The 22,576-nt window shown below is 41.4% G+C and overlaps 1 protein-coding gene across 1 annotated transcript in view; it reads right to left on the minus strand.

The window, feature by feature from the left end:
* WRN (Werner syndrome RecQ like helicase) overlaps positions 1-22,576 on the minus strand; it is a 127,922-nt gene that overhangs the window by 60,954 nt on the left and 44,392 nt on the right. Inside the window, exons 18-19 of the mRNA XM_018570636.1 lie at positions 5,623-5,810; positions 4,502-4,504 (exon numbers count right to left, since the gene is read on the minus strand). Coding sequence (XP_018426138.1) covers positions 4,502-4,504; positions 5,623-5,810 — 191 coding nt within the window. The remainder of the gene's footprint in view (positions 1-4,501; positions 4,505-5,622; positions 5,811-22,576) is intronic.

Here is a 22,576-nt window from a genome sequence, read left to right on the forward strand (position 1 = left end):
TTTTTTGTCAGTTTATATCAAGCAATCACTATGACTGCTTAATAAATTAACTTTTTAACATTTTTAGTTATCAGGCTGCTCCAAGCTTAGGAACAGCTAATAATAACTTTAGAGACTGATCCTGACAGCATGTCAGAATCAGATCTCACTAAAGGTCTTTGGTCGTTCCTAGACGATCAGAAGTGATACAGAAGTGATACATTTCACTCGAGATACATTTTGTATCTAGTGGTTGAAATGTATCATTTAACATCGGGCCAGGCTCTCCAGCTGTCAAAACGAATAGCAGAGAGGTGAGTCACTGCTACCTCTCTGCTATCTTCAGCTGTCAGATACGGGATCGCTATTTAGCGAACCCGTATCTGAATGTAAAGGCTTCATTCTTTCATTAATGAAAGAAAGAAGCTTTTAAAAAAGCTTAACTATTTCATTAATGAATGTCTCAATAGTGAGGCATTAATTAATGACTGGAACTGCTGAGAATCAGCAGTTACCAGCATTACAGAGGCTAATATAACTCGGCACGTACAGTGTACGTGGCCAGTCATATAGCCACTTTGTGACGGGACGTACACTGTACGTCTCCCGTCACGAAGGGGTTAATGTCACTTTAAAGCTCTCATTGCCTAACCCCTATGCTATCTGCCACAGGCATTTGTCAAATCTAATGCTCTCATTTAATTTCCAAACCTCTACACTATCTGCCACAGGTATTACTCAAATCAAAAGTGGGGGTTCATGTGTAGAGTGGTAGAGTGGAGCAAAGTGGTATAGGATTAGCAGCACAGGCACACTTTTATATCACTGAATGGACTACCATTTGAACTTCTTTTATAAGAAATAAGGACACTCAGACATATTCATCTATTTTTTGTCATTAAGTTCACAATATGGTTACATTTAGGTTGTGAAACAGATTGTTTTTTTGTGCAAAACTGTTTATTTTATTGTTATTGCTCAAAATCAACTGTGTAACCTGCTTTTGAGGCTGCACAGTTACGGCCTCCTGGTCCATTGTCACAAACTTCTTTTTCAAATTCAAATGTAATGCAAATTGTAGCAAAGTAAAAAAAAAAATTGCATGGACCTGAAGGAGTACAAAAATTATGCCAATTATCACCACATGCATTTTCAGAGTCATCAGACTCATTGTACTCCTAATGATATGTTTGGTAAAATGATCCTTTTACCTGAAGGAGGCCCTCAGAGAAATTATTTACAATAAATTTGTATTTGGCCTTCAAGCACTACCCATCTGTGACAACATCTGTGTGTTTTTCTTACCCTGAAATCTGACAAAGGCCTCCTAACAAAAACAGCCTCTATGTCTCACCTGCAATTTAGATAGCAAGCTCATCAGAATAGAATTAGATATTTTCCTGTATACACTCACCAGAAAGAATCCCTCTGTGTAATTAGAACTGAGACTACACAGATTTTCAACAATGCACACTACTATAATTCCTATAATTCAGTTATAACACAATTTGATCATTCCCATACCACTGAATAAATAAGGTTATTACTTGAAACTTTTTGCAATGTTACGTTAAGTGTAATCTAGAATAAAAATATTAGTTTCTTTCCAAAAATATAGGAATATAATATAAAAATTATAAGAATTTAAAAGAAACTGTATTATGAAATACTAGGCCTTACTTTTCCTCTGGATGTGTACCGTGTATTTGGTGTGCATGGATATGCTTAGCATGTGTTGTGCACACATAGTATGTACAGTGCCTGGCCAAACAAAAGTCACCACCTGGATTTAGCTAAGCAAAGAGGTAAGAGCCTTCCATAGGATAATTAGTCTAGGTTAAGCATCGTTATGTCCCCAAAAAATGAGGTCAGCTGCTTACCTGAATATACTGAGTGATCAGGCTTTTCTAGCAATGGATTTTTTTCTTCCATGATGGCACGGCATATTTCAGGATGACAATGCCAGAATTCATTGGGCTCAAATTGTGAAAGAGTGGTCCAGACCTTAACCTCATTGAGAATCTATGGGATGTGCTAGATACAACTTTATCCAACTCTCCCATCATCACTACAAGCAGCAGTGAGGGTCCCCGGTTAAAATCCCAGTCAAGACGCTATCTGTAAGGAGTTTTCATGTTCTCCCGGTGCTAATGTGGGTTTTCTCCGGGTACTCCAGTTTCCTCTCACACTCTAAAGACATGCTGGTAGGTTAATTGGCTCCTATCTTAGATTGTAAGCTCCTTGAGGACAAAGGCTGATGTGAAGGTGCTACTACGTAAAGTGCAGGTGCTATAATTGTTGGTGCTATATAAATACATGTAATAAATAAATAAAATGTTGTGACACTGCATAAGCTTGTTGAAATGACACCATTGTGAATGTGTGTTGTAATGAAAGCTAAAGGCAGTCCAACAAAATATTAGAGAGTGTGTGACTTTTTGGGGACCAGGAAGTGTATATGTGGAGTATTTTTTTTTGCAGTATGTATGTATGTATATATATCTATATAACAGTTCTCATCTTAAACAATTTTAAGATCCCATGTACATCTTTGTGGTACGTTTACTGCTCACACATTAATATGCGTTGTGTTAAGGCAGCCCATTCATTTAAATAGACTGCGTAACACACCAAAAAAGTAGCATTACTGCCAGCACAAGTGCGCTGCACACCAGTGAAGTCTGCTGTGGTGTGTTTAATGTCCTTTGCATTAAGGCAGCCCTTTCCTTTTTATGAGCTGCAAATGCACAAAAAGAGTGCACTATTTTAGCAATGTACCACAACACAGAGAGTTACTGTGCATTGTAGTGTGCTGCAAGGCAGCTGTGTTGGGGTGACAGTCAGAATGATTGGTACAGCAGCGCACCAACACCTATATTGGTCATTGCCACGCATTTCCACCACACAATAGTGTAAATCTAGCCTTAAGCACAACCCGTGTTTGCTAGGAAACAAAAAAAAAAAAAGTTCTACACACATAGAACATTAAGAAATTGAATAACTGGAAGCAATATTGCACATGAAAATACCCGTTTTATAAACTATATATATATATATATAACCAAAATAAGGGCTAAGCACCTTTTGTACGAGTAAGTGTGCAACTCCTTGGGAACCTCTTTAGAGCACAGAAAATCATTTCATATTACCTAGCTATGCCTGCTTGTGGATTTTCTCTCGTTATTAAAAATATGAGCCATTTTAAGACACACATGTAAATATCAGCTATTGTTCAAAAACATGGAGAGACAATGCCTAATCTAACAAAGCACTGAACCTAAAACAGCAATTGATGAATAAGAGCACTTTTGTGTCCTGTACTCCCATATGCACACTGCGGCCTCCAATTACTTCTATGGAAATCCCGGTCTGCAGCCTGACAATTAGGTTGTCATCCACGTGATATAGGCTCAGGGCGATTAAAAGCATAGGCTGTGCAGCCACAGGCAGACTGCAGTGAACACCTCAGTAGACTGTGCTATTAGGTGGGTACAATCAGAAAGTGCTGGGGGCAGAGGACAGCAAAGAAAAAGTACATTAAAAATATTCTAATAATTAAAAAAAAAGCATTAACAGATACATGTAGGAGCTTATACAAACTATTTATTAAAAAAACAAAAACATTTCCCTATGTATAGCTGACTTGCTGTCCAATAATCCCACTGATGTTCACTGCAGTCAGCCTTTGCTCAAGGTCCTATTAAATGAAAGTATAGAACAGATTGGCCAGCAAGCTTTAACACCATGTAGGTATCTCAATATGTATACACACTATCAGCAGTCTGTTTAAACAAGGCAGCTAGTGTGTTTTTTTAATATGACTGTCTTAAATACCAATATATAATTAAATGTCATATTTACATTCTAGAATGTGCTTTGGTTCTCTTTAAATTTAAAATGACAACATATGGTTTATAAAAGTCTAATAACAGAAAAATAAATTAACAATAAGGATACAAATTGGTTAAAATTGTTATTAAATACAGACTAATCCACAATAGACGTCAGTGTTAGAAGTTAGCCTGCTAGGTTTATTAAAATATTTTATATATACCATACTTACCTGGTCCGTGTGGTCACGTGTTTGGTCTGCCTGTAAGGGTACCTGTGCAGGTGTGGGGTCGCCTGCACTGGGATCCCCTGACAGTTAGGCTATAACATCAGAATTCCCAGTTTTAAACAGCTGCAGAAAAGTCATATAAACAGTGTCATGTTCTCACTGAACAATGCTCTTTAATATAGAATAAATAAAGAGGGAGCAGAACACTTTTGGTATATGTTTGTGGGTGGGGACAAGAACACACGATTTTAGTATAGTTGTTGTCACGAGTTTGAGCAACATGAAAAGTCTGGAAGTAATTCAACCTAACGACCTACCTATAGTTAAAATGGATTTAGGTGGAATTTAAGAGACTCAGTCATACAGATTATAAGTGCAACCTCCAGCTATGATCCAGTCCTCACCAGGAACCCCAATAAGAAAATTTGGGTTATTCTATGTATCGCTTCCATTTGTGGTCACCCTCTTTGAAAGTCATCTACAGTAAGGACTCAATAACACTGTTAAGAGCCGGCCCATACAGATCCTGTATGCGTCCAAGCACAGACACCCACATGAATGTGCAGTTTGGGTGAGCGTACTGCGGCGTACTCCCATAGAGAAGAACAGGCTACTGCATGCAACCACACACAGCACCTGTCCTTCCCAGGAGCGGCTCGATATGGCCATGCACGCTGCACGGATCTGTACGCGCTGGCTCTTAACAGTGTGAATGAGGCCTTCAAAAAAATACCAACTGTAGGCACCAAACCAGAGGAGAAAACAGACCCTGAGGTTGGGACAGACCGCTATTTCAGAGCACTGTTGCCACATAGTGGGCTTTCAGACACGCTATGGAGAATCATGAGATGCCTCCGGAATTGTCTCGGTGCACTAATAAACTTTTACATTCATTACAATCAGAGTAGACAGATTCAAAACCCATATTCAATCTTTTCACAATTTCCCCTCATCTGTTCTTGGTACATGAACAGATAGCAGAGGGATCAAACATCAGCTGCTGGTAAAAAAATATATGCATGCTTTGTTTAGGAAGCATTTAAGTTATAATTCAATAAACAGGAAATGCAGCCGAGTAAGATATAGATAATACGTAAAAATTATGGGACAAGGAAGAGATGACGTATAAAAGAGCTACAGATGAAACTCGAATAATTTGAATATCGTGCAAAGTTCATTTATTTCACTAATGCAACTTAAAAGGTGAAACTTATATATGAGATAGACTCATTACATGCAAAGCAAGATAGTTCAAGCCGTGATTTGTCATAATTGTGATGATTATGGCTTACAGCTCATGAAAACCCCAAGAACCCCAAATCCACAACCTCAAAAAAATAGATTATTACATGCAATCAATAAAACAAGGATTGTACATAGAACAATATCGGACCTCTGAAAAGTACAAGCATGCATATGTACTCAGTACTTGGTTTGGGCCCCTTTTGCAGCACTTACTGCAATTACTTTTGCACGATATTCTAATTATTTGAGTTTCACCTGTATGTGTGGTATTATACCATCAAAACACCTGCATAAAAACAACTAGTCCTATATAAATGCTTTACATCTCACGTCCTTACCTTGGCTTCTTAATAAGAAACTTTTGCAGATCCTGTATGATATTTGTAGTCTTCCTTCCTACTTCCAGAAAAAGGTTTGGACGGTCAAAACTAGTGCATGTGACTTGTGGATTCCGCAGATTTAAAGATTTCAAAATATCTTCACGAATTGAAGGGCTGGCTGTTGCTGTCAAAGCCACAATAGGTACCTAAATTGATTCAAAACAGAGTATAGAAGTAGACTTGATGAATTAACCTGTTTTAAAATGGATCTTTACCCCCTTTGACTAACAATCACATCAGCATACATCTCTGCATGCTGATATGAAATCTTACATTCATTAGTTAAACATAGTTTTATTTTACTTACAATTATAGTTTTTCCACTTCCTGGTCCTCTATGGCACAAATGATGTAATTGTGCCTAAGCTATGCATCCTGGAAAGGTTACACCAGCAGAGCATTGCTGCAAAATCTCATCTGTAACATCATGAGATCTCAGGGAAAGGCATTTTTCCTCCCCTGAGATGATGTGCATGGTCACATGTCCTAGACACATGTGCCAGAGTTCCAGGAAGTAAAGGAAGATCTAGTAACCTGCCTTTAGTTAAAATGGCCACTGTCAGAAGAATGTGTGTGTGTGTTAGGTAATTATTAGCTTACAATTTCAGCATTCAAAGTGACTATCATCAGAGAGGCATGGGGCTGACATTATGGGCCTCCAGAAAATGCTAGATGATGATGGTGCCATCTCTTCCCCAGGTAAGCGACTCGTATGCACTCGGCCATGCATATGACTTAAAAGAAAACGTGATTCATCAGACCAGGCCATCTATTTCCGTTGCTACATGTTCACGTTCTGATGCTCACATGCCCATTGTAGGCATTTTGGCGGTGGACATGGGTCAGCATAGGCACCCTGCCCCATACGCAACAAACTGCAATGCACTCTGTGTTCAGACACCTTTCTATTGGAACCAGCATTACCTTTTTCAGTATTTGAGCTAATGCAGCTCTTCTATTGGATCAGACTACACAGGCTAGTCTTTGGTACCTACGTGCATCAATCAGGCTTGGCAGGGCACATGACCCTTTAGCCAGTTCTCTGGTTTTCCTTTCCTTCAGCTTATGGTAGGGCCTGACCACTGCAGACCGGGAACATCCCACAATAGCTACAGTTTTGGAATTGCTCTCGCCCAGTTGTCTATTCATCACAATTTGCCCTTGTCAAAGTCGCTAAAATCCTTATGCTTGGTAATTTGTTCTGTTTCTAAACCATCAACTTCAGAGACAAAAAGTTAACTTGCTGCCTAATATATCCTTTCCACTTCCAGGTGCCATTGTAACAAGATAAACAAGGTTATTCACTTCGCCTCTCACTGGTCATAATGTTATGGCTGATCAGTGTATGTTACTGTTATATCAATTTGATTACATTAGCTAAATTGAACAAAGCATTTAAAATAAGCTTGAGCAATGTGCTATAGAGCAGTTTTAGTAAGAGAATGTAGCAACTAGCAGATAAAACTAGGAGGAGATTTTTCCCCAGGAGATGACAGTGATATATGGCTTTGCTTTTAATTGCTTTTCTCACCTTTACAAGCCTTTAATTACTATAAATACAGCACTTTACCTATATCAGACACCTATACCTATTCTCAGACAGTGGCATGTGTACCCTTTTGTTTCTCCTACTAAATAAAGTAATTGCCAGTGTCAGTTTAGCATATGGGTAGTAGATAAAATCAAATATGTGTATTAACCAATTCAGTTATTTCAAAACTGAGCTCTTCAATATATTTACATTGAATATACAACCTTCAGGGGTACCCGAGAGAAAATGCCACACACCAAAGCTGATCACTGTATAAAAAGGCATATTAACTTCAGCCGAAGCACTATTTAGCATTTATTAATTTTATTTAGAGAACAGAAAGTATGAAATAAGGGGATAATGACAACATGCCACCAGGGACTTCATGATACTGTTTTACTCATGCACAGCGGAAATTTGTGATTGACCCATTTAATGGCAAACCTTCACTTTAGCAAACTGACTGATTTCTAACTAGAAAAAAAGCTTAAATATGGACTGAAATTGTTTAGAAAACTCAAAAATAGTACGGATTTTACTAAATGAAAGTGAGCATATTTCCACTATTTGAAGGTTTTGCCAACAAACCACAATGAACCAAAACTCTCATGACCCTAGAAAAACTAGCTTTTTATGACTGCAGTAGGTGGCCTGTCAGCTGTTAAGAAACTGCTGTAGGGAAATAAAGAAATCACTTCAAGTTACCAAGCCTTTCTATAGAAGTTGTTCCTTTATACATGGAGTGTTCAACAAGCCCACTGTGATTTTTTAAAATAATTTATGAGAACCAACAATCTGGGGAATTATATTCCAATTCTTGAGAGTGGTAGGTTCAAATAAAGAGTTTAGTGACAATATTTTGGGCTGATCTTGGAACAGCTGGGAATTCTCTCTCTTTGTCCAACAATCTTTCCCTCACTATCTTTATATTCTTCTTTCTTTATTAATCATGTCTCTTTCTTCTTCTTAATATAACCATCTTTCTTTCTCTCAATTATACAATGTGATGCTATTTTAGTTAAAAATATTATTCTCTTTTTCCTCAAGCTTTTAGCACTTCAGTGTCTTTCTCTCCATTTTTTCCATATTTTCCTGACTCTCTGGATCTTAGAGATGTTCTCTTTTTATCTATCTGGTCTTTGCCTCTTTACAGTCTTTTTCTCATCTATATTCCTTTCTACCTTTCTTTTTAGAGAGCCACTGCTTGCAGCTAACAAATTAACCCAGTACCCCCAAAATCCATTCCCAAGATGTTTCGACAAAGACTGTCTTCATTCGGGAAGGTGCAAATTGTGCTAGTAATCAGTGCATGGTGTACAAAAAAATAACAAAATAGCTGCAGCTCTTTTGTTAATCTTATATTTATAAGCATTTATCAACATGATAGATTTCAACATGATGATGTCATTGTGTGTATGAACACCACGAACGCACCATGCATATATTGCATATATTGCATGTTCTCCTTATGCCACACCTTCCACCCCCAATACTTCTCGGAGGTAACTCTTCTCCCAGCAGTTGTAAGATGGCACTTCTCTGTTTTACTTGAGAGCAAAACATAAGTATTTGTTTAATGCTGATACACATTTAATTAATTCATACCTAATAATTTATATTAAGACAAATTTATACCGACTAAGCAGCTTTGCCCATTTACATAAACCTTGGAACAAGCAGTATCTACTATACATATCTATATACCACTTAATACAAAAAAAGATTTATCAAAACTGGAGCAGACAAAATTTGGAGCAGCTGCCTATGTCAACCAATCAGCTTCTTTCTTCACTTTGTTCACTTATCTGATTTTGATAAATTCGACTATATGTACCATATGGTTTGTTACATCTCCAACCTGGATCTATTTTTCACCATAAAAGTTATCATCATGTTTGGCTTATAAGAAATGTAATCAAGTGTCTTTTTGATATGGTTTTAAAAGTAATGAATTGTGTAGGAATGGCAAGTATGTGAATCCTCCAATTTTTCAATGGAATTTCGGATTCAATAGAAAAATCTATTTCAGCGTGGTTTGGAGCAAAATTTCATTCAAATTTCCTTTTCTCAGAGCCAAACTTTTAGGTTGCATCACCCAGAATTTTAACATTCCGTTTACCATCTTGTTTTGGCACACATGTCTAGCTACTGTTTTTTTCCCTTTTTAAAAGGATCATCAACAACAAGCATCATTAACAAGTTTTAGCATCCTTCTTCTTAAAGCAGACCTTCCACCTCTTTTTACACTTTAATGAAACAAAAAAATAATATTGACCCCCCGAGTTAAAAAAAAAAAAATATTTTGTAAATACTATCTTTTATGCTTTCCTTTACTCCTGGTAGTTTTTTTTACGCATTATACATTTTTATTGAAAAGTTAAGATATACATAGAATGAGCCAATTTGATTGATCCCGGCAACAGAGAAGAGAACGAGCTGGGGTGAACTATCCACAGATACACCAGTCACCGTGTGATATGTAGAGAAGACAGGGCACCCTACATTTTGGACACCTGGACAAGACCACCAAATGTGGAGCATGGAACCTCTCTCAGAGAGGCATCTCCAGCATAAATCAGATACCGAAGGATAGATGGCATGTAGGGCAATAGTACCACCGAGATATAATCTTGAAATTGTGTTCCTGTATGGTACTAGCGATGGAAAGCTTGAGTCAAGAGGAAGGACTTAGAAATATCAGCCTCAGAAAAGGAGCAGGTGAGGTCAGGGATCCAGTCCTTCATATACTGTGGAACATCCTGCTCAAAAAAACATATCAAATGGTTATACAGAGTAGACAATGGGCGGAAGGGTGCACTAGGCGCTACACATAAGCATTCAAAGAGGTAAGAAGACACCTGCTTTGTAATATAGTACAAAAGTACAGTGGTTAAAAATATTCCAACCATCGCCCCGTTGTGTTTAAGGAGTCCGCTAATAAACCCTTAAGAGGGTGCAAGCCCCGACTCCCCCAAGCCAAACTTAGTAGGAAAAGGATATCCTATCCCATTTCAAGAACTGCTGACAATGGAAAGCTAGAGGAAACTCCGGATTCCCAATGATGGGCGTAAGAGGGCCCGGGTGTGAAGAGAGGGAATTGTTTAAGGAGGTGATTCCAAACCCTTAAAAGTGGTCAGAGACAATAAGGAAGCGTCCTACTAGGTGGGCAAAGAGAAGAGTCCAGCCATGGCAACGAAGTTGGAGGAATATGTTAGATAAGGAAATCCAAATGAACCCATCATTTCTGGGAAGGGTAGTAAATGGATTTCAAGCAATCTCATAAGCAAAGCCTCCTTATAACACAATTCTATCTGTGGCAAACCAACTCCCCCAAATTGCTTGCATTTAATCAGGACAGTATAAACGAATCCTAGCTGGAGAATTGGACCAAATAATCTTCAAGAATGAGGAACATAAAGAGCTAAAAAAAGGAAGAGGGTAAAGTTATGGGGATCATTTGGAAAAGGTAGAAGAGTCTATGGAGAATGTCCATCTTCATAGCCAGGAAATATAGGTATGGTGATAAAGGGCAACCCTTACGATGGGTACCATTGCGAATATCAATAGATTTTGACAAAATGCAATTAATCCGAATCCTGGTCTAATAAAGAGAGTATTTTAAATAGCAGAGAAGAGGGAATCCCTATGTGTCACAACACAGCTGCAAGAAAATCCCAGCTTAGGCGACCAAATGCCTTCTCTGCGTCGATGGAGAGATGGCAAAGTGGGATACCGCGTTCCTTCGCATATGCCATAAGGGTGATAGATTTCTATTTCAAAGTGGTGTTTCTATCCTCACTGGATGGAACAAAGCCAGCTTGGTCCAAATAGACCAGGGAAAGGACATGGAGCTCTAATCTCTCCGCAATTGCCTTGGCATACAGTTTCAGGTCAAGGTTAATTAACGATATGAGCCGATAACTCGCGCACAAGGAAGGGTCTTTCCCCTACTTAGGCAAGACAGTAATGTGGGCTTCTTGAGATTGCCTAGGCAAACGACAGGTATCCGAAATGGAGTTGAAAGCGGAAACCAAGATGGGAAGGAGGGAGTCATGCAAGGACTTGTAAAGAGCACTAGTGTAGCCATCGGGGCCAGGGCTCTTACCATTGGGAAGGGATTTAATTACATCCGAAATTTCATAAGATGTAAAAGGTGCCTCTAATGGCCAAACGGCAGATTGGGAAAGCGTTGGGAGAGACGTATGCTGCATGTATGCCAGTTATAGAGAGCAGAATAATAAGCGTGGAAAGCCCTAGCAATCTCTTCCAAAGAGTGAACCAGGCCTTGCTGGGGGCACTTTATTTTAGATACACTAAATTCCCAAAAGTCTCAGTCGCAGTCTCCGCTCTAATACATCCCAAAGGTGTTCTATCGGGTTGAGGTCAGGACTCTGTGCAGGCCAGTCAAGCTCCTCCACCCCAAACTCATCCATGTCTTTATGGACCTTGCTTTGTACACTGGTGCGCAGTCATGTTGGAACAGGAAAGGGCCATCCCGAAGCTGTTACCACAAAGTTGGGGGCATGAAATTGTCCAAAATGTCTTGGTATGCTGATGCCTTAAGAGTTCCCTTCACTGGAACCAAATGGCAAAGCCCCACCCCTGAAAAACAACCCCACACCATTATCCTCCCAAAAACCAAACTTTTCACTTGGCACAATGCAGTCAGGCAAGTATTGTTCTCCTGGCAACCGCCAAACCCAGACACGTCCATCAGATTGCCAGACAGAGCGTGATTCGTCACTCCAGAGAACACGTCTCCAATTCTCTAGAGTCCAGTGGCGGTGTCCTTTACACCACTGCATCGGACGTTTTGCATTGCACTTGGTGATGCAAGGTTAGGATGCAGCTGCTCGGCCATGGAAACCCATTTCATGAAGCGCTCTACGCACTGTTGTTGTTCCAATCTGAAGGCCACAGGAACTTTGGAGGTCTGCTGCCCTTGACTCTGCAAACAGTTGTTAGATGTTATTCCATCACAGTACCACACTTGAATTCACTGAGCTCCTGAGAGCGACCCATTCTTTCACAAATTAGGTTTTATACACCTGTGGCCATGGAGGTGATTGGAACACCTGAATCCAATAATTTCAGCAGTAGTTTATACAAGTACGAACACATCTGCACGGACAGAGCGAGCTAGCATCCTGCCACTTTTGTTTCCAAACTCGTAGTATGTGCGCCCGGCCGAGTCACAAAACCATAAATATGCAAGGTCTATAATGGAGTGAAGTTCAAGATGGCAATTAAGAGATTCCTGATAAACGTCCATCGTGCGGTGCACTCTGTCCAGCTCAATGTGATCTGTCGCTGGGCGATTAAGAAGTGTATTGAAGATGCCCAACACTGTAGCTTTAAGATCACAGGTGCCTGTGGCCTACGGGATACCACGCAATCTAATATTGTTTCGCCTACTCCTGTCTTCAAGATCATCAATATGAGACAGCATGTTGCGATAAAAAAGGTGTTGTTGCTGCACCGATTTCTGATGTTCCTCCACTGCAGAAGAAAAAACACAGGCATCACTGATTCTACAGCATCCAGCCTCTAGTGAAAGGATTGTAACCCCTCCCGCAGCTCAGCCGTGTCTTGCTTGTGAGCAGATTCCATTTGAGCAAACATGGCTGCTATATCAGATTTAGTAGGTAAAAGAGCAAAATGCTTGCGGAACGTTGTAGGTATAGCTAGGTCATCCCCCTTAGTATTACTGGGTTCTAAGGAGTCTCTCCCGCCGCTATTGTGATCCCCGTTGTTGTATTGAAAGAGAGCTGCCGGCCTTGGGGAAGAAAGCCTCTATGTCCTTTTTTGGATGAAGAGACTATGTTCATGAGAATGGGAGACCCGCTTGGAGCGGTGGCCCATAAGAGCTGTGTGGGATCGGTTCTGTGCAGATGTTCGTCCGGCACGCTCCATAGCACTTGAATTAGCTTCCGCTCACAGCCATTGCCAGACCACGCCCCTTACTCCCGTTTTTTTGTCTAGGTGCAAATGACATACTGCACTGGTCACAGACTTGTCATATATCCCAGAAGTCTTCAGGCAACTCTAGAAGTGCTGGGTGAGAATGTGCTGCCAGCGCTCTAGCTAAGGAATCATACTGTTTATGTTGCAGATACTATGGCAACGTGCAAACAATATGATTTGCCAGCTGCAGCGCATCGCTTGGTGCACTTGGGTTGGAATGGCAGTGCACCATCAAAGGGGGCCGGGTTAGCCCCTGGATCATATTGTGCCCTTACAGAAAATGGTGGTGTGGATGAGAAGAGGCAGAAGGTTTGTACACAAGAATGCAACAAAATCGGGGGCATGGCCAGAGCTCAAGCAGCATGGACTCGGGTCTATAGAGCTCTGGATAGCAGCGAGCTATAGGGCGACATACATCATAAAGCGGGTCACCATCGGTGGTGGATACCCCACCGCCAGCCTTTCCTGAACCGTAGAGATGACGAAGAAGAGAGAGGGTGGCCACCCGCACAAAGTTACAGATTTCTTCACGGCACCAGACCGTGTGCAGCCAAGATGGTGCCAGTTCCTCCGAGGATTAATCCCGCTCCTCCTGTGACACCTCTCCTCCAGTACAAACGGGACCGGGCTCCCTGTAACCACGTAGCTCACATCGTAATACCCCAACAAGCCAAGCATTGGACCATGATCTCTTCCTACGACAAGTGCCCATTATTAAATGCTAAAGGTCTCAACCACCCAGCGGAGAGGCAGTCTCTGTGGAAAGAGGCACAATTAAAAGCAGCTGATGTCCTTTGCAACAGCTGTCTAAACAGCCACAATGTTCCCACAAGAACTACCTGCATATTTTTACGGCCAACTCATGAAGTTGCAGACCCCACAGGTAGATATTTACTGTTAAGAGGCACCGTCTTGGACGTAGAACTGACTCTAGTTACCTACTATGCACCTAACACGCGTCAAACTCGATTTCTCTCCTATTGGCTGTCTGCGACAGATAAATACAAACTGAGCACTCTTCTAGTGGCCGGAGACTCTAATCTTGTCCTCGACACTAAACTTGATAAATCTGCCCCCCCCCCACCTACTCAAACCCTGACCCCCTCTCTTCCGCACATTGCTGAATGAACATAACTTGATTGACATCTGGAGGGAACAACACTCCACCACTAGAGACTACACGTTCTACATTTTTGTACAACCTAGTTTCCTCCCCTCTGTCGCGGACGCGCATATCCTTTGGGCCTCTTGGTCGGACCATTCCCCAGTGTCCCTCAGCTGCGTTTCCCTTTTTCCTGCCTCCACACACTTCTGCTGGAGATTGAACGATTCCCTTCTTTCTTCCACTGCCTCTTGTCAACATATCCAACTGTGTCTCTCCCGTTTTTTGATGGAAAATGCACAGACGGTGGTTTCCCGTATTTCTGTGTGGGAAGCCCATAGAGCGACTCTACGGGGCAAGCTCATTAGCTTGGCCTCCCGGCAAAAGAGGGAACGGAACAAGAGAGTACACAATCTTACTTGTCTACGCTGGTAAGGCTTGAGTCTAACTGGAACACTGGTCCTTCGGTATCCTTACATGAGGAGATAGACTCGGATCGGCTGGAACTGAACCTTCTCCTAAACAACCCGGTGGAAAAACAGCTCTGCTGGTCCAGACTCACATTCTATGCATGTGCAAACAAACCTGGCCCTCCACTGGTCAACATGCTTAAATCTAAACCGTGGACCAACCCCCGGTCAGACTTAGTCTTCCCAATGGCACCATAACGGCCAACCCCTCAGCTATCTTTTAACGTTTTACTAACATGTATGGCAAACCCTCTGCTTTTCAGCTGCACCGGGCTGACAAAAAACTCCGTACCCTCACTCTCCGAACATATGAGCACCCTCATGGCCCAAGATATCACAACCTCAGAGATCCTTCTAGCTATCAAATCCCTCAAGCTATCCAACACATCTGGCCCGGATGGATTCTCGGCCCGCTGAGCCCCACACCTAACGGTCATATTTAACTCTTTAAAGACTCAAAACAGCCTCCACCCCTCCTCCCTACTTGCCCCTATAGTTATGATCCCTAAGCCTGACAAGGAAGCCCTAGATCCCCCACAATTATAGGCCCATCTCGCTGTTGAACGTCGACATTAAATTACTTGCTAAGATATTGGCCACTAGCATGAACACAATTCTACCTGACCTTATACATAACGACCAGGTGGGCTTTGTACCCCTCAGAAAGGAGTCGGATAATACTTGGAAAATTATACATCTTATATACCATTTGCATCACACCAAAACCCCGGTATGCTATTATCCTTAGACCTACAAAAATTGTTCGATTCCATATACTGGGACAATTTATTTTACATCTTACGCAAATGGGGATTTCCAGCTGACTTCCTTCTGTGGCTTTGAGCCTTATACAGCAGCCCAGCGGCCACGTTTCGCTACCTCAGCTATCTCTCACCCACATTTCCCATTCTAGGCGGCACCTGACAAGGTTGCCCCCTCTCCCTACTTCTTTGTCCTCGCCATAGAACCCTTAGACCACCTCATCCGTAACATTCATGGCATCACCAAAGGTCCTATATACTACAAACGCCACGTTTGCAGATTACTTATTACTTACTCTTTCCCAGCTCCTCATCTCCCTACCTAACTTATTCTCACTTTTACACTCCTTTGCCCAGGTATCAAATTTAATGGTTAAGAAGTATAAATCTTTCACACTTAATATCACGCTGCCACCTAAACTAGTCGATAATCTCCGTCACAACTTTCCATTCAAATGGCACACCTCACACCTAAAATATCTTGGTAGCAATATCTCCAGTACCTATGCTTCCCTATATGCCATCAATTACCCTCCTGCCTTTAGACACCTTCGGGACCTTTTGTCCTCCTGGATAAGACACATCCTTTCCTGGATGGGCAAAATCAACGCAGTCAATATTACTATTCTCACTAAACTATTGTACCTTTTCCGCACCCTACCCATACTCGTCGCTCAGAGGTTATGGTCTCCCTCACTTTTATAAATATGAACTTCCCGGCTCTGCCCTCCCTCAATGAGCCCCTTATTAACCCACACCCTTACTTTATGGGACACCACCAGATACTCTAGTAACCTTCAGCCCCACATCTACTGTTGCTTACCATACTGAGCAACCCTCTGTTCCCCCCGGGCCTTGACTCCCCCCATGCATTTACATGGTGGTCCTCTCAAGGTCTGGTCTACCTCTCTGACCTGATGGGGAATGGTTCGGTCCGCCATTGGGATTACTTTAAAGATAATATAGTAAGGATTGTCACCAGCACACCAAAGATTTTTTAAACAAAAAGTCTTTTAATGACAAATTGCCATTCAGTACAAGCGCTTTTGGGGTCTCAACAGTACCCCTTCATCAGGCTCAGAATGACACAGTCAAACATACCATCACCATTAAATAGACATGCAAGTGAACATCAAAATAGACCACTCCCACTCAATTGCAGCTGAAAACGAGCAGTTCCCGCCATTCTATGTTTAAATTTAACTTACATGTGGCAGGCTTGTGGAGAAATAGCGCTTCCACTGTCCCGGCAGTTGGCTGCAAATAACATCAGCCCGTTGTCCAGTATACTGGACGCTAGGAGACCACACCCCCGTCCACCGGCGCATGTGCCATGTGGAACGCAGGGTGGTTTATGGCTTGCGTCCCAGGCAGACATCATTCGTCGGCACTATGAGTACTCACGCAAGCGCAGTATACCACACATGTACTGCAGCCCATGGCCCCAGTGACAGCTATTGGAACGGCAGCGCCAATGAAAATAAAACATCAGACAACACATCATAGTATGCAGAAGACAACATAAGCTTTTTAGATCAACAGGAATATGGTATATTTGGCAATAAACAGCAGAGACCTATAAGCGTAGCTCAACTATTATGCTTAAAAGGCAGTGTCACATAAAAGCACATTCATTGCAGTGAATCAATGTTGCGATCGCAGGCCAATAATATCAGCGGTATACAAATAAGGATCAGCGTAAGTAATACTAATAAACAATTGCATATAGATAGAACCATTAAGTTGTGATCTAAAGTAAAAGAAAAACAGAACGGGAGCCGCAGGTAATGCATTCATTTATGCTCACATGTCATAGAGACAAAGGTAGTGTTAACATAAGAAAAAAATCTAAATGACTACATATTGCACATCGTCTGTAATATTTATTGGTAGTAGTCTCTATTAGCTGTAGTGGGATACTACAGTAGGTCAACACAACCAGATCTAATACTTAGGTCACAGGAGCATATTGAATAGAACGCCCAAACAAAAGGTTGTAGGGCGCATGAGAGAAGGGAGGGCGGGGGGGCTGCGTATGTGGGGTAGGAAGAGGAGGGGGCTAATATGGTGGGAGATATGGCAAACACCGTGTCATGGTGATACCATACAAGGAAGAAAACAGGGGGAAGAGTGATAAAATGGATGCCCAGAGACTCTGGTGCGTTTCGCGGCCCACTGAAAAACCAACATTGATTGATATTATTCATATCATTCAACAAATATCAAAAGAGTAACCAAAATACTCTAAAAAGGTTACCCATATGTTGGTGTTAACCATTATAATCAAGGTTTATCAGTCTTCCAAAAAGCACGTAAGTGAAAGATTGGAATTAAGGCCCCTGGGTTGGACGCAGTCCAACATATAAATCCAAAAGGCTTCTATCCTGAGGAGTTGTTTAGCCCTGTCACCACCCCTGGGATGCATGTGAACCTGCTCAACCATCATACCTGTGAGTTCGTGAATTTGATGTTTCATTTTTACAAAGTGAATGACCACTGGTTTGTTTGCGTCCAGTTCCTCGCCTTTTTGCTGTTTAGCAGCTGTAACCTGAATGTCGCTTCTGTGCTTCTGGAAGCGACGTTTAAAAGGCCCGATAGTCTTTCTAATATAAACCAATGAGCAAGGGCATTTAAGTAGGTACACACAAAACTCTGTATCGCAGTTATAGTTAGCACGTACATTGTATTTCTTGCCAGTGTAGGGATGGGAGAAATGTCCGCCACAAATGATTGAATTACAAATGTTGCAGTGAAAGCACCCCGATTTATTGGGCAATGTAACCTGTTTCTTAACATATTTGGACCGAGGGTCAGCTTGAATAAGAAGGTTGCGCAAGGCATTGCTTTGTTTGTGTACATGCAGTGGTCGGTTTTTAGCAACTTGTGTAATGCTCTTGTCTGCTTGCAAGATATTTAGGGGTAACCCCTTTCTGTGAAGCAATCGGACATGTCATTCAGTTGTTGTGTGCGGATATCAGGATCTGTGATATCAGGATCCTAAGGAACTGTGATACAGGAAGAATATTTTGAAGGTGAGGGGGGGTGGGCACTGTCATACCGTAGAAGTGTATTTCTATCGGTAGGTTTAGAATATACCGATGTGCTGACCTTGCCCTTGTCCATACGTACCAAAACATCAAGGAATGGAATTTCAAGTGCAGAAATGGTAGGATTTAAAACAATCCCAGGGAATAAACCATTCAAGAAACACACACATGCATTAAATTCAAGTTCACTACCACTCCATATCAAGAAGATGTCATCGATATGCCTCATCCAATCAGACACATGCTCATGAAAATGCATAGATTTATATACAAACATTTCTTCCAAATAGCCGACGAAAAGATTGGCAAATGAGGGTGCCGCTGAGCTGCCCATGGCAGTACCTCGTATCTGTTTAAACACAACTTAATGGTTCTATCTATATGCGATTGTTTATTAGTATTACTTACGCCGATCATTATTTGTATACTGCTGATATTATTGGCCTGAGATCACAACATTGATTCAATGCAATGAATGTGCTTTTATGTGGCACTGCCTTTTAAGCATAATAGTTGAGCTACCCTTATAGGTCTCTGCTGTTTATTGCCAAATATACAATATTCCTGTTGATCTAAAAAGCTTATGTTGTCTTCTGCATACTATGATGTGTTGTCAGATGTTTTATTTTCATTGGCGCTGCCGTTCCATTAGCTGTCACTGGGGCCATGGGCTGCAGTACATATGTGGTATACTGCGCTTGCGTGAGTACTCATAGTGCCGACGAATGATGTCTGCCTGGGACGCAAGCCATAAACCACCCTGCGTTCCACATGCGCTGGTGGACGGGTGTGTGGTCTCCTTGCGCCCTAGCGTCCAGTATCCTGGACAACGGGCTGATGTTGTTTGCAGCCAACGGCCAGGACAGTGGAAGCGCTATTTCTCCACAAGCCTGCCACATGTAAGTTAAATTTAAACATAGAATGGCGGGAAATGCTCGTGTTCAGCTGCAATTGAGTTGAAGTGGTCTGTTTTGATGTTCACTTGCATGTCTATTTAATGGTGATGGTATGTTTGACTGTGTCATTCTGAGCCTGATGAAGGGGTACTGTTGAGACCCCAAAAGCGCTTGTACTGAATGGCAATTTGTCATTAAAGGACTTTTTGCTTCAAAACTCTTTGGTGTGCTGGTGACAATCCTTACTATATTTGCATTGTTCACGGTGCCGTCCGTGGTCACTACAAGCACCCACCTGCTTTGCAGGTTCACTACTATTCCGGTAAGGAGTGCAGCTGGTTTTCTACTACATGTACTTTAAAGATAAGATGCAAGCCCCACCTTCTGAATACTTTAGGTATCTACAGCTCCGAAACTGGGCCACTTCTTCCCTCCCGCAGATCTCACCATGTTCGAACACATGTGTAAACGTAATCCCTACGGTCCCAAATTAGGCTCAGTAATTTGCTCAGTAATTTACTCTCACTTGAACACACTGACCTCCCCTTCCAAAAAATCTTACGTCGCTAGATGGGCGACGTAAGATAGCCAGATAGCCTATCAGCCTTATAGATCTTTGAACATAAATAATGGCTTGGAATGCCCCTGTGCTTTTCCTCTTTTCTTCACTTCCCCGCTTTACTGGCTTTTGTACTCTTTGGCTATCTGTTCTGTAGACCTTTGCATTTTGCTCCTCTCCAATTTTTGGAGACGTGCAACGATAACTCTATAGATGCGCTACGATTCTTGATGGAATTCACTTTTTTACATCTCCACTTTGTTTGTACAATATAGTATTTTCCACTATATATTGTATGACATATACTGTTAAAAAATGTAATAAAAACTTTGAAACAAAAAAAAAAAAAAACATGTCAAGGATGGGTAGAAATCCCTTAAATAACTGATCAAAGTAATATGTGAAGGTTTAGATATAATTGGTTATTGCTGTTCAGCTGCAGTTATGCTAAAACAAAAAGTAATCCTTAGGAGTTCTGTACAAGCAGACCTAACATTCATAAAACATAAATCCCTTAATCAAATTAATTCTTGAATTTAGAACATTAAGGACATTATTTATTTTTATTTTATTTCAATCTTTTTCCCTACTGCCACTATTTTATGTAGGCCTTAACAGAGTGCACAGAACCTGCCCCAGCAGAGTATAATGTCACAACCACATAACACATATATAGACCCTCTGGGGCAAGTTTGATTTGGACTGCTGACAAAACTCAAGAGTACCTGGTGGAAATCCATGCAAACAAAGCCAGAAAGTACAAAGCCTGTAAAGACAGTATGCCGAATCCATACTAAAACCAGGACCCAAACACGTCAGCATCAGAAAGCTTTAAATTGCAGAGGAGAGTGGGATTTATACCAAGATGTGTACTTATTTATGTCCACTGTTATGCGTTTCCAACTTTTATAATCTACTGGAGATGAAGGAAAAATCCCCTTTCAGATAACATCTGGAATTCTTACCGTAGGAAGCATTTTCTTAAGAGAGCCCAATTTCCGGTAGGCACTTCTAAAGTCGTGACCCCATTCTGAAATGCAGTGTGCTTCATCAATTGCTATAAGAGTTATACCTACAAAAAATACAGCATACAATTATCTCAGACGTCTAAAAGGAGGGGGAAACAAAAAAGAACACAGACTAGCAAAACAATAACAAGCATCTTTTCTGAACAAGTATCAAGCAGGTAAACACTTCTTTACCCCACTGCTTATATATGCATCACCCTCACTCCTGCCGTCTCCCTATTGCTGCACTCACCACCTCCTGCAAATAGTGAACACACGTTCTGATATAAACTTTAAGACCATGGGACATGTTCGCTCATTTAAATCTTGCTCACATCTTACATCCCTCACCCGCCTTACTTCTGGAGATATTTCCTCTAACCCTGGCCATCTGCTATTAACTTTTACCCCTCACTCGGCACCCTCATTTCTCTGGCAGCAGCCACAATCCACTCAGCTCACCCCCCATACAGTATTGTATTGTAACTGTACTTTTATATTGTAAAGCACTGTGATCCAGTGAACAATAACTGTCTAGTTAATGAGGTGGAATTCAAACCTGAATGGAGGACAGAACATGTTACAAGTATCTAGTAAGCCATTATCAGATTCTCAACTCTCAAAATATACATTGCCCAGCAAAACATTGCTTTACTTTTTTGCCCAAACACTTACCAATCATCATGTTTCTGAACAGCTGCTTCAAACTCTCTAAGCTCAGCTTCCCTGAACTTCCTGTCCAGAACAAGTGTTCATGTACTAGCTTGTAGAAGGGGAGGAGAGGGGGCAAGGGAGGAGGGAAGTAGCTTCATTTACTGTGTCCGTGTGTTTGTCGAGACACACACCGCTTACTAGCACACACAAGGGTGACTGCATAGCACTCTGCTTGAGAAAGGGAACACTCTAAACCAAGACGTCAAGACCAGTGCTCAGGAGACCACCTGATTCTGCAGGAAACTAAAACTTTTAAAAATCAAGGAGCAGCATCCATTGAAAATTATTTAATCAGCATTTGAAAGAGCTTAATATCCTTTTGACTTTATTATCACTTTTAAATAAGTGAGGATTATGATACTAATTCCTGTGATTGCTCAGAGCATAGCCCACAGGTCAGATCTAAGTCAATATACAAGTAGGTGCAGTTGCTCAAACCATCCCCACCCTTTGCCAAGCCCTCTGCCAATAATTAGCTACCTTTCTGACTCTTTCTCTACAATCTGGGACCAGTTCTCTCTCTATTCTCTTCCGGTAGAACTCACTCATGCACCACTCCTCTCTCCAATCCCACCTTACAAAAAAAACACATTCTCACACTGCCTCTTCTCTACCTTGTCCACAATAAGCTTCTGCTTTAACTTCAACACCCTCAATATTCTTCTCCTCTGTCACCCAACCATAGTTCCCTTTTATCTATTTTCCCAATGGTCCATGATTTGCCAATCTGCAAGTTTTATCTCCCAACTCCCCAAAGTCCAAAATCAGCCACCATTGTTTTCTTCCATTCCTTTTTTTTTTATTTAATAAACTGGAAATTTTCCAAAAGAGAGCATTGAGATGAGTATTTTTTTAGTCCAC

Source organism: Nanorana parkeri, unplaced genomic scaffold (genome assembly GCF_000935625.1).
Source record: "Nanorana parkeri isolate BGI_ZX_2015 unplaced genomic scaffold, ASM93562v1 scaffold1564, whole genome shotgun sequence".
NCBI lineage: Eukaryota > Metazoa > Chordata > Amphibia > Anura > Dicroglossidae > Nanorana > Nanorana parkeri.